The sequence below is a fragment of the Malurus melanocephalus genome, unplaced genomic scaffold, assembly GCF_030028575.1.
Source record: "Malurus melanocephalus ecotype Western Australia unplaced genomic scaffold, MMel_1.1 scaffold_376, whole genome shotgun sequence".
Lineage (NCBI taxonomy): Eukaryota > Metazoa > Chordata > Aves > Passeriformes > Maluridae > Malurus > Malurus melanocephalus.
Genome location: NW_026623608.1, coordinates 215008 through 228044, shown reverse-complemented (window position 1 = coordinate 228044; position 13037 = coordinate 215008). Strand labels below are relative to the sequence as shown.

The following is a 13037-nucleotide window of genomic DNA, read 5'->3' as shown; positions in this document are numbered from 1 at the left end:
GACTTTTGATCTGAACACACCAGAATTCAGTAGATTGAGGTCCAATCCTGAAAGCAACTTTAAAAACAAATAAAAAATAAAATAAGAAAGGGACATTAATTGGGAATAACGTTATTTGAAGCAACCTCCAGTCCTCATCTACACTCCATTAAAATACATTTGTATAAAACCATCAGATTCACCCATGCTCCCTCTTCACTCTAATCACACAAAACAAAGATGTTTTTGTTTCAGAGACAAAGGATTATGATTTTATGGGGGGAAAAAAACCAGAAGCTGCTGAGGACAAATTCAATACAATTTCTACTTCTACCTTTGTAAGAGTGGCTGAAGGGTACGAGGGGAAACCACATTAAAATCCACATTTACAGGAGGTTTCCATTAGCAAATCTGAAAATATCTCYTCTTGATAAAAAGGTGATTAGGTCAGGTTTTGTCTCCACATTAGGACTTGTGTAGAGCTTTAGATCTTCAAAGTGCTTCCCAAACATTGGCTGCATTAGGACCCCACTAATCCACACTCAAACCCCTCCCCATGACACCAACAGCACAAGCACAAGGGAGGCTCCAACTAAAAGCACATTTTAATAGCAAATTAAAAAAAAAAAAACTCAGCAGAAAGAGAAAATGTTTGTTTTCCATAATTACTATCTCCTGTTTTCCTAGATTGTCTTTGTGAATTACTTCTGAGTTGAAGTGGGAGCACCTTTTGCTGCCAAAGCGCCGCGAACCCAACCAAAATATTTACTGAATCCTTGTAAACTCCACGCTCTTACTGCCACTCCCCACACGAGGAACACACACAGTGCAGAGCACAACTGCTCTCCCAGGAGCTTCTCCCAGCTCTGATCCCATCATTTCCCTTCTGGTGAGGCAGAGCACACCTTGTTTAGGAGCACAAACACATCAGCTAAGTCTCTAATTAATTCATTTATTAATATGCACCATTATTACAGTCTGTTATAAAATGATTGGTCAAAAATTGGTACATCTTGGTCAGTGCTCGGAATTCTTGGGGCATTTTCCCCAAARATCAACACCAGRWCAGGCTGATGAGAATGGGCAGCAGMAGCCACATTCCTGAGAGTTCCCCAAAGATGAGGTCTGGGTGCCACTGAAATAAATTCAAAGCATCAAAGAAGTTCCTTTTGAAACTGTGACAGCTCCCTTCTGTAGTAAATTGTTGGGCTGGAAAACACAGTGTTACAATAAATAGAAATAAAACTTTAATAGGTTTAAGGTGACACAYCACCCCCCATGAAACCCTAAGACCCTTCATGTTTGTTTGGGTTTTTTTTTCCTCTTTAACCAAGCTGGATACACCAGAACAGTTTTTTGGGATTATCCACACTTCCAGATGCAACTGGAACACTGCAGACACCGAGGAGAAGCTGCTTCTCCACCTCCTTCCCACCTCTTTGCTCCAAAAACTCATCCTGCTCCAAACTTCAATTCCCATTCCCCATCAGCAGTGCTGAATTGCCAAACTCCACAATCTTAATTCTGCCTACAAAGGAGCAGGAATTCAGAGGGTTTGTGCTGTAATCAGCAAAATAGGAAATAAATAAATAAAGTATAAAATAGTATAACCAGGGTAAAGAACCTCAGCAAATGCACAACTACGTTTTCTTATTTTCACACRTTTTGTATTGTAAATGAAATATCCAGAGCTGAAATTCCAGCTGCTTCTCTCACTCTGGACAAAGACACGGAGCAGAGATGTTCTTCCAAGCATCCCTGAGTAACTCCCCATGGCCAGGAAGGGAAATACAGCAGAAAGCTGATTTTGATGGTAACACAAAGCAAAAAAACATCGCTAATAGCAAAGTAGAAAAAAACCCTTCCAGTTCAAAGCACAGCATTAATGACTCCTGTCAAAAGGCTCTCCAAAGCATTCTTSGTAGCTGAGGATGTTTTGATTTGACTTAGACCTGAGAGTTAAAAATATTTATTTATTCCAGAACTGAGTTATGTGCACTAAAACAAACATAAATGTAGCAAGCAATCTGTATTCCAGAATAAGCTATGGTTGCCTTAGATTTCCACATTTTAAATTAACTTCATTATTAATGCATTTAGCTTCATCCCAATAAAAACTCTTTTATTTTTATACACACTAAAACTCCAGGATGATATCTTAAAATGAAGCAAACTGATAATTTTCAGAATRCAGCTACAATTTTATCAATACACACTGACAAAGGTATTTATTTTTCCAGGTACAATTATAAGCAACACCAAAAAACCACTTTGCTCACGTTCCTATATTTCAGAACTTAAATGAGAATAATAAACCTGTCACCTTGTATTTTACCATCCTTTAATTTGAAGCTGCAAATCTCAATTCTCTGAACTTGAGCTTTCACAGGGAAATATGCTATAAAGAGAAAGGATCCAGAACATATTTGGGAAAAGGATAATAGCTAAACATCCCTGAGTTCCAGAGCAAGAGAACAGCTTTCCATGTATTGCTCTTTCCCATCCTGAAACATTTACAAACATCTTGCTAAGCCAGATTTCCTCCAAGTACAAAATGGAAATGYACTCTAAAATTGCCATTTAACAAAATCTGAAGTATCTGCATGGCTTTTGTATCACTTTATTGTTCAGTGAACAAAAAGAGCAGATTTATGGTTGMAAGCTAAAAACCAAGAGCCATATCATTTTTTTTTCCTTTCTCCTGATGAACCAACTACCAGTGTAATTTAAGCTAAATAAGAGAAAACTGCTTTGTGATGTAAAGTGCTAAATTTGTCTGCTTGTAGTCTCTGTAGCAACCCAATATTCCAAAGAGACAATCATGTGATCAATGCTCTCAGCTCCTGCTGTTTATCCTGCACTGTCCTACTTACAGCAGCTCTCAATTCCAGCTGTCTACAGTAAAAGGAAAAACATCACCTGCTCTCCTGCCGGGACATGATGCCAGAACAGCCTCATTAGAGCCGTTGTAAAAAAAAAAATGTTGACATTGTTTGATTTAAAGATTAACATAGGGAGGAAATTTACACTGCAAAGAGTTGGAGCAGCCTTAATAGAAAATATTCCAGTGCTGTCAAGGAAGAGCCACTTGGTTTCAGACTAAATAGACAGAAATAAACCCAAAACCTGTGGGTGAACCTTGTTTTGGTATTTAACTCCCTCAAGGATGAAGGAATTTTTGGTTTTTAGCACCCARAAATCTTGTTCTGTTCCTTAATAATTCCCAGCATCATCCCAGGGGATTGAGAAGGAAAATACTCTGATTWATGGGGAGATGACCATGGGAACTGGGAAAAAGGGAGCCAAACTGGGGGATGAAGCAGAAATGTGGCTAAAAAAGACCCAAAGCACAGCATTCCCTTTGTCTTAAGGGCAGTGAAGAGCCAGCCAGGCAAGAGCTGATGCCATCCACGCTGTTCAATGTCAATACAGACATTCCTGAAGGCACAGCAGGAACATTTCCAGGGCCCAAATTCAAGAAATATCCCCCAAACAACCACGGCCATTCCAAYTCCACACTGCAGAGTTGCCACCAGACTCAAAAATCACATCCACATTTCCACCTCTTCCCATTGGCAAGATGAGGTAGAGAGGAAGAAAAAAACAAAAAAAACAACCCCAYGCTCTATCCAGGACTATGATAAGCACACCTTCCAAACAAGATAATTATGTGTCCAAAGGTTTATAATAAAACCAAATTGACATCAAGAATATTTTTCAGCAGTCATTTCCCATGAAGTTCTATAGTTATTGTTTGCATCAGGGAGTTAAAATAGGATTTCCATGATTTCCATGGGAAAATAAAAAAAAAGAGAGAATGGTGGCCTGGTATTACAAAATCCTGAACCCAAACTAGTGGTAAGCAGAATTACCCTGAAACCTGTGCAGCAAGTTATGATAACTTTATCATTTATGAATTTCCAAGTGGCTTTTGGGGGTGGATTTTTGTGTGTTTTTTATTTGTTTTGGGTGTGTGGTGTTTTTCTCTGGTGTTTTTTCACATTTTTTTAAGTGAACTCGTCAGACACAAGCTCTGCTTTGCCACCCACTGCAATTGGTTGCATTATTTCCCAATTACAAGGAAAAAACAAAGCAACCATACAAGTAATCTAGCAGCTTTTAGCATTCTAGACTTTCAGTTGTCTATCAGATCCACCCACAAATTCAGGATTACTCAATTGTTTGCTTACTGCCATTTCAATTGTGTTAAAGTTTAGCAAGTTGTAATTATTACCAAAACTTCAAGAGATGCCCCTCACGTAAACACTTGGCACTTGTGCTTCATTAGGAGCATCACATCGAATATATTTAAATTGCATCTAAAATAGTATTTAATCTSATGAGTTTCCTGATCATATTTATTCCAGGTATACCCCACTAATGAGTAAGAGGAACAGTTTCATCCATAGCAGTGCAACCAGCACAGGCAGACAGTGGGATGAAGCACATCAGCCTCCGTCTCACATTTAGGAGGGGATTTTGGAACAAACACAACCACTATTCCCGAAAGTGGCAATAACAACACAACTGGTTGGAAAGGAGGAGAGAGAATGCCATTTCTATTTGTCAAATTTTYGTTTAATGTGTAGGCATTTAAACCACATTATTGAGCTTCTGTAGCCTTCCTTCCTTCCTTTAAGTGACTGATACATGTTGCGACAGAGGTCATGATTTTTTTTTTCTTTTTTCTTTTTTTGGTTGCTGCAGCAAAGACCATTAGCAAAATCCTCTCTTGAATCTTTTAATTCATCTAGAAAACTGAAATCACCTACCTAAAAGTGGGCAACAAGACCCCACCATACAAGCACCCTTTTTAGGGAGCTGGCTGCTCCATCCCTGCCYRAYCTATGAACAGGAGTGGAAGCAGCAGACCTGAAACCCTCTGAGAATTTCCTCAGGCACAGCAATCGTGACTYGTTCTGAGAGCTCAGATTTCACCCCATACACCGGTGTCTCACTTTTCCCACTGCTKGTTTTAGACTGGGGAGCAGCAGGGGGAGCGAGGGAAGAGCAGGTCACGGTTGGTACCTCACAGCACAACGCAAACAACTGAGGGGTTACTGCTCCCACAGTAGAAATTTTGAGATATATCATATAATAGAGGCTGGTTTAATAAGTTTATTTGGTTTAGGAGTCACATCATTAAAGAGTGAACACTTAAAACCATCTAATTCTGACTCCACTGATCGTCTGCTCACATGCCACACCAGCATCAGATTATGAACATTCAGGACCATCCTTTTAAAATTCAAATGTACAACGATAYRGGYTTTTTTTTTWAATATAACTTTAYACAARGAGACAAAAACCCCACCAGAGAAACAAGCAGGAAGCCAGAGCTGCTGGAGGAGCTGTTATCACAGCCCAACACCTCTCAGCAATCACAGCCTCCCGGCTCTGCGCCACCACCGCCACCAGCGTCTATTGTTGGGAGAGCAGAGCACAGAAAATCTCCCCTTCTGGAAGCACATGCTTTCAAACAGAACTCAGAAAAATCCAGATGGGATCAGCTTCAAATGAAAGAAACAGCTCTATTTGCACATCCTTCAGAGAGACACAGAGGGACAGAGCGGGGCTGAGGTCCCGCACCGTGCTCAGCCCAGGGGAAGGAGTCACCTCCACACTGAGGGCACTGACTACTCCAATTCCAGTCAAATTCCTTGAAAYGAAAGATTTCCAGCAACAACAGCCAAGCTGATTGAAATCTGCAGCTGTAAAACACGGCTCGAGTCTCTCGAGCRGCTGGCCAAGCCCCAAAGTGCAGGGTGAGATAAATTATGATCCAAAGCACACTGGTAGCAAACTCCACATCCCCAGGATACCAGATCACCTCAAATTACACAGGCACAGGAATTCCTTCCCAGAGTTTCTGAATGCAAAGAACAGTCCCAAAGACAGCAGAGCACGTAATATGGGATGAAGGACAAAAACACATCTTTAAACTGATATGTGCATCAATATTCATGAACACAAGAGGGGCTGTCCAGGGTTTTGTTTGGTTTTTAATTAAGTCAGCCACATGGACAAAAAAATGATAAACTTTGTATAGGTCTGGCTGATCTGTCAAATCTTGTTACATATTTTTCCAGTAGTTCTGGGCTACATATGATGAAATTGTGTGAGTAAGCACACAATTCTTTCAGTTATCTTCATCAAGGATGCTGACATTCTGACCTTCTTTAAAAATAAATCAGAGTCTCCAAATCAAACAAACACTGCTATTTTATTTTAAAAGCTTTCATCAGCTTTTCCAGCTGCTCTAGAGAGCTTTATAGAATTCCTCTAAGAGAATCCATGACATAACTAATGCTAAGTTTAAACCGGCAATTTGGTAAACCAGTTCCTCAAAAGASGAAAGCCCAGACTGTGCCAACAGATATTGGCCAAAAGAGTTAAAAGTAAATTCTTTTATTATTGATTTATAGCAACAGCACATAGGGAAAAAAATGGATGGACAAGGACACCCCAGAGAGGGAACATTTGCCCTGACCAGGGTGGAGAAAGAAATGCCTAGAACTAAAGGACAAGTTTGTACATAAATTAAAAGCAGCATTTCACAACTGCTAATARAAACACACACAAACATGTGCTTCTGCTTCTTTTGCTCCAAAACAGCTTCTCAATTTCTTTCAAGTTTAAATTTATTGCAGAAGATGCCAACAATGGCCAACTCCACACCCAAAAAGCAAAGCCACTGATCTCAAAATTTCCCGCATGCAAGATTTAACACATACATAGACACACACGCAAAAAAAAAAAAAAGCCACACAAAAAACCCCATCATCTAAGCTTTAAATTACTTTGGATTTTAAAAGCTGATTTGGGAACAGCGATTAAACTTGTTCCAGCTAACCTAGTTTTTATTCATTTCATTATTTATTGCTAGGCAACATAGACCGTGTCAAACCACGTTAGAACCATGAGAAGAAGTCCTTCCAATTTAGATCAAAAATTTTCTCCTCGCCCTCCTCCCCCTCAGTGTGGAGRCCACATGTATTCTGTTAACACCAGCATTCCCAGACACCACCCTCTTTCTGACCAGGAGCTGGCACTCCAAACTCTCAGCACCTCCCATGGGATGCAGTTTCTCCAAAGCTCAGGTGGGACCTGCAAAGAGCTCTCTACGATGAGGTTTTTTTTTTTGTTTACAACCAGAATTAGTGTCAGTTGTGGGCAGGTATCTCTTCATTCAGATATCTTTTTCTAGAAAACTTTCTAGAAAACTCTTCCTTCTTTCCCAACATCTCCATTATCCATAGTACCAGCACAGAAGATGCTACCACATCAAGCATTAATTCCTTTCAGCATAAGAAGGTTTTGAAGAACTCCAAAAAAACAAAAAAATAAAAGCGAGCAGACATCCAGGCTCCAGAATAAATCACACACAGGATTCTCTTCAGTAAACTTTGGTTCTAGCACAAAGAATAAACCCCACAATCTCCTCAATAAAGCAAAAGMAAGCCTCCTACCTTTTGTTGATAGGTTTCTCATCTTTCTCGTAAGGCTTCACGAACCATTTGCCGATGCGCACGAAGTTGCGGTTCATCAGGCACCGCTCCAGCAGGTTGTGAACGGCTTTGAAAAGCAGAGTGCGGCACTCATACGAGAGTCCGTTCTCCCAAACACCATCTTCCTCCTCTGMAAGGCAAAGGGAAAACACAAATCAGCACTGAACTCCATCCCATGATTTCAGACAGCTCACAATACCCTTTTCTCTCCCACGAGCTTTGAAGACATTCACGGCAGAACGTGCAAGCGAAACCAGCTTGTCATATTCAGACAACTCTACTTACTTTAGAAGAGAGGAACTGCTAAAAGTGATCAGCTGTAAAAATATCTCATCCCCCACAAGGAAAGAAGATTCAACAGTTATTTGTACACAAAAGGAAACAAGTAGCAGCAGCATATTACATATTTCAGCCTGCAAGAGCACTGTGGGATCTGTCTGCAAGGTGGTTTGAGTTTTGGAGAGTCTCAATTGCTCATCCTGCACTGTTAGGTGACAATTATGCTTAAAAATAAATTTATCAGAGCCAGGCTTTTAATGTAGCTTGGTGTCTTTGAGTAGCTTGACTGAGGAAAGCCAGGAACAAAAGTCAGCAATCAACTGACCCTCAATGTTCAACAATTTGCAAGAGATGATAAAAAATACTCAGATTCTGAATATTGGTAAGAGCAGCCTGATCTCATCAGAAGACTCAAAAYGGTCATTTTTCTTTTAAATTCAACACTTAGAAAGGAAGATATTTAAGCAGTCTAGTGCTGCTTTCTGATATATATAGAAAAGAAAGCAGCAAGCAGCAAGACAAAGCCCAGTTCCCACCGATGGGATTCTGAAGTCAAACACTGACATCTTCTGTGCCCCACAAATCAAACACAGGCATGGAATCCAACTGGCACGAGCCAAGCTGAATTTGCCAAATGGAAAAGCAACACTTATGACAAGAAACTGSAACCTCTTGCACCACTGTGGCTCGTGCTGGGTGTTTGAACGGGGTCTGGAGGCCCTCAAAGCACAAGAACAGTCCAAAGAGCTGCACTGGCACTACAGCTCCATCACCCAGGTAAAATTAGGGACATCTGGCAGTTCCTGGGGTGTGTCTCAGGATATATCTGATATTATTCATTCCCAGCAACATTAATAAGGAGGATAATATAATAAAGCTTGAGATATCCTTAAATCACTGGCAGTCAGGTCTTGTGGCTCTAATTCCTTGTGTTTTATGTTTTCCATCTACCCCTAAGGATCTGCTCCTGGTCTCCTTGGACTAACCTAGCTGAGCYACTCTTCAAATGCTATTGCTTTTACACTCCAGGCAGCAGCAGAGATGAGAAGTTTGTCTGACATAGATAAGGAGACATTTTTACTCCAGTCTCTGGATAGTCATGGAATAATTTAGGTCGAAGGGGACCTGTGGAGGTCGTTKCTCCAACCTCCACACAGAGCCCAACGTGAGGCCAGGCTGCTCATCTGTCACATTCACTGTCCCTGCACATCTCCAGGGACTGGGGCTGCAGTCCAGCTCTGGTTCAGCACAACAGGTCTGACAGCAGTGCCCTGCCTGCTCACCTCTCCTTCACAGAGGGTTTTGGTTCCCCTGTTTGCTCCACAGGCAGAAAACCTCAGCAATGCAGCCAACTCCTTGCATTTTAAATCCCCCTCGGAAATAAGCCCCTTCACCTTTCTCTGGAAGCCACTTACAAGCTTAAAAGGTTGCAATATTAACTAAAGTCTCGATACCTTTACATTAGAGAGCATCTAGAAAACCAAACACCTGAGAGTTTTATTTAGCAAAAAAAAAACCCTTACAGGTTATTACAATAAACAATATTTAAAACAGGGATGACAGAGGAGGGCATTTCAAGAGATTATTGTAACCAGAATATGGTGACCATGTTTGTGTATTGCTGTATTCCACACAAGGAAAAGTACATTTCCACACAAGACCAGAATTGTGAGTAAAAAGAGACTCCCAGTAACTCTGAGGGACAGAATAAGAGTAAACAGACCTGCCCCATCATTTATAAAAGAGGAGGTGTGCATCATTACAGATGAATCATTCCATGAAATAAYTTTCTGGGAAAGACAAGGAAAAACAAGGAGCAGCATTTCCCAAAGAGGAGACCTCACCACAAGTTTCTCACCCCACCACCCAACTCCAGCGCTGGGAGTTTAGCAAAAACTTGTTTTCAAAAACTGTAAAGCTACAAGATAACACAGTAACTCACTAAAGAAACATCACACACCACTCTGGTAACAAAAAGCAACAAAAGTCCAAAGTCAAAGGGTATAAAGKGCCCGTGCCAAGCGCAGAGGTTGCTCCCCAGCTGCAGCTTTGGTGGATGCCCAGGTACAGCCCTGTCCCACGGGCAGCAGCTCTGCTCCAGAGCGGGGCCAAAAAGCAGCTCWGCAGAGCAAACATTAACTACAGAGCTCAGCGATGTTGGACTTTAYCTGCACAATAAACTCCACACCATTTCAAAGGTTAAACTGTTGGTTTGTGCACGGCTCTTGTCTTTCAAGGAATCGTTCCAAGCTCCTTCCCTTCTAGAAGAGGGAATGGAAGGAGCTAATTCCAGTTTTATGCCTAATTTTGTTTTGGCATTTTAGTGTAGCAATGCCATGGAAGATGCTGAAATTGCAAAGATATTGAAGTAACACAAATCTTGTATTTTGATGGTCACACTGGTTGCCACTCTTGGTAGTCAGATGCTTTATTTACCACAATCAGCTGTGCTGGCCACCAATTATGAGCAAGTTTCCATGCAAGAAATTGTCTCAAGGTATAATTCTTCAAAACTCTCCTTCCTTAGTTTATTGTTGAACCAGACAGCCCTTAGATGAGCATGTATGGGGGGAGAGTTTTCATCTCAGGCATGAGATGAAATCATGATTAAAACTCCAATATCTGCTCACCAGGACCCAAACCCAGAGTACCTGCTCTGACTGAAGTGCACCTTGCCACAGAAARGGAAGGTAGAAGAAGCTGTCAGTTAAAGAAACCCTCATTCCAGAAAATTATTCAAATTCATGCAAAAAAAAAAAACCCAGCAGAAATTGTTCTCTGACTTTCTGAAGTCTATTTAGTCATTCCCCTTCCCCCATTTTTAGTAGTGGAGAGCAGCAAACATGACATCTGCTCACATCTGCCAACTATTTTTCTTCTTAATTCAAATTGTTGTTTCTCRGCATGAGAAAACCCCTCCCACTTAATAGAAAATTGTACACAACAAACCATTCATTAAAAGAGGGGGAGAGGAAGAGGCACTTTTGTCTTCTAATCTTTCTTAAACAATAAATTCAAATGTTCAATCTGATAATGCCAACAAACCAAAATAAGCTGCTGACTCATTTTCAAAAGGTGCTAAGCCACAATTTCACTCTGGACAAGTGTTATCCACAAAAGTGTCTGGCAACCTGAAGGTTACAAGTAYTTTATTTTTGATTAGTTCTCTCAGCTGCCCAACCCACTCGACTCTTCCCCAACACATTTATTTTTATGTCAATCCATAAAACAATTTACACCCATATCCCACTGCTCCTCCTCTCTTTACATTCACATATCAGACAGAGCTTTCCTCAAATGAAGCTAAAAATTATCAGGGAATGAAGAATTCATGGAAACAATGGCCAGGAAAAGGTAATTTGCATATGAGACATAAATAAACTTTTTCAGTCAGCACTTTGTTGATGTTACCAATTTTATTGGAGGCCACCTGCCTTTGGTACTTTCATATTCTACTTTCCATTCTTCCTCCAGTTCACCTGAACCAGTAAAGTTCAGTTTTACTGATTATGCCCTTCTGCCCATGTGATGCTCTTGGAGAAGCGAGGAAAGAGTTTGGAGCAYGCTCAAAATATAAAACCCTTGCAATTTTTACTGAATTGTGAAAAAGGAGTATCTGTAAACCTTGTAATTTAATTCACGTCAGATTTTTAAAGCCTGTTGTTGCTCCCAGATCTTTAGCTAAATTTATTAAACAAGGATTCCTATGAAGTAATGTATATAATGACAAATCTATATTGCAACAGACCAAAACACAGCCATGAAAAATGCCATTTTTAATCAGACTTTTAAGAACATGGGTTTCCATCTTTCCTTCAACACACAGAACACCAGTAAGSACCAGTTCTTGCAAAGGCTGAATGTTTACCACACCATTAAAAATATCTTCCTAATGCTCACTGAACCTCTAAAATAAACTATGCCAAGAAACAAAGCCTCCACTTTGGACTACAATTCCCCCCAATTACTTCAATTACACAGGGGAAAAATCCATTCTTTCATATCATGACTGAGACGTGTCTTTTGGAAGCATTTCTTACCTCACAGGCTCTCTTTCTGCTGTGCCAGTTATAGAAACACTGACACAAACCTGATTTATACAATCAAACTTCCTATAGAAATCTCAGCTTCCAAAGGAAGGAAATAAACAAAGTTGTGTGAAATTCCTGCTTTATACAATACTGTAATGACATGACAGATTTTTTGAGTAAAAGTTTGCTATTTAAAAAAACAGATTTTTGAATTAAAATACTTTAAATTGCTTAAAGTAAGAATTTGAATAAGAATTTAGTAGCAAAGCTACTAAAATAAAGTTTTGAGGGTCTGTATTTCTTATGAAATAAGTGAGAAGCRACAGATTTTGCAGGGAAAAAAGGAAAACAATACAATTTAAAAAGACCAATTTATGAATCCAAGTATCACAACCTAAGTTTGTAGCTAGCAGAGTTGTATTTGTTACCTGCAGTCACTGAACTGAGTCTAAATACAACACTCTGCATATCCAAACTGTCCCAAATACCACACTGAAAATATTCAGCACCATTCCAGGTTAGTTTTTGTGCTGCTTGCTCTTCACCACTATCACACACAGAGGTTTTATGCTCTCTACCCAGCAGAACATTTTCTAAATCCCAACAATTTAAAGTATAACCTTTGTGTAAGTGTGTAGCCATGGCTGCTCATAAGGATAACAAGGTAACTGCTCTCCCTCACTGTTTGTTGGGGGTAACTTTGGTCTGGGCTACAGAAAAACTGAAAAAATTCCCAGCTAAACGCTCCAATGTCCTCCTCCTTCACTTAGTAATTCCAGATGCGGGCAGATTTAACAATATAAGTCAAATCTTTCATTGTTCTAATTTATCGATGTAATTATGCAGGTGACATACAACCAACATGACACAAAGCCAAATCCTCATGGCTGTGACAAAGCACTTTTTACCTGACTCCACAGATATTTCACGTGCATGTTGGTCAAGGAAAAGAGGGGGGAAAAGTTAAATCTCTGTCACCTTTAAGCTCACAGCAAGTCAACAGAAGTTTGATAAAACTGCTTCAGTAATTTTTGCATAATGCTTATCAGCAGTTTTGCTTAAGTGGCTACATCTCTAACATGGAGGACTAAAGAAATGCTGAAGCATCAATGCAGCAAGAACACTTGGAATGCCTCTCCTGACTGACACAGAACACACAGATCCTTCACAGACAAGGGGCTGCAGCTCACCGTGCTGACACCAGGTGCAAAATCTTTTCAAAAGCACCTTTTTTTTTTTT

At 40.2% G+C, this 13037-nt stretch overlaps 1 protein-coding gene across 1 annotated transcript in view; it reads right to left on the bottom strand.

Annotated features, from left to right (window-relative positions):
• The window catches only part of MED13 (mediator complex subunit 13), a 51829-nt gene that overhangs the window by 32617 nt on the left and 6175 nt on the right, over window positions 1–13037 (bottom strand). The window contains exon 3 of the mRNA XM_057378807.1: window positions 7449–7617. Within this exon, the coding sequence (XP_057234790.1) occupies window positions 7449–7617 (169 nt within the window). The remainder of the gene's footprint in view (window positions 1–7448; window positions 7618–13037) is intronic.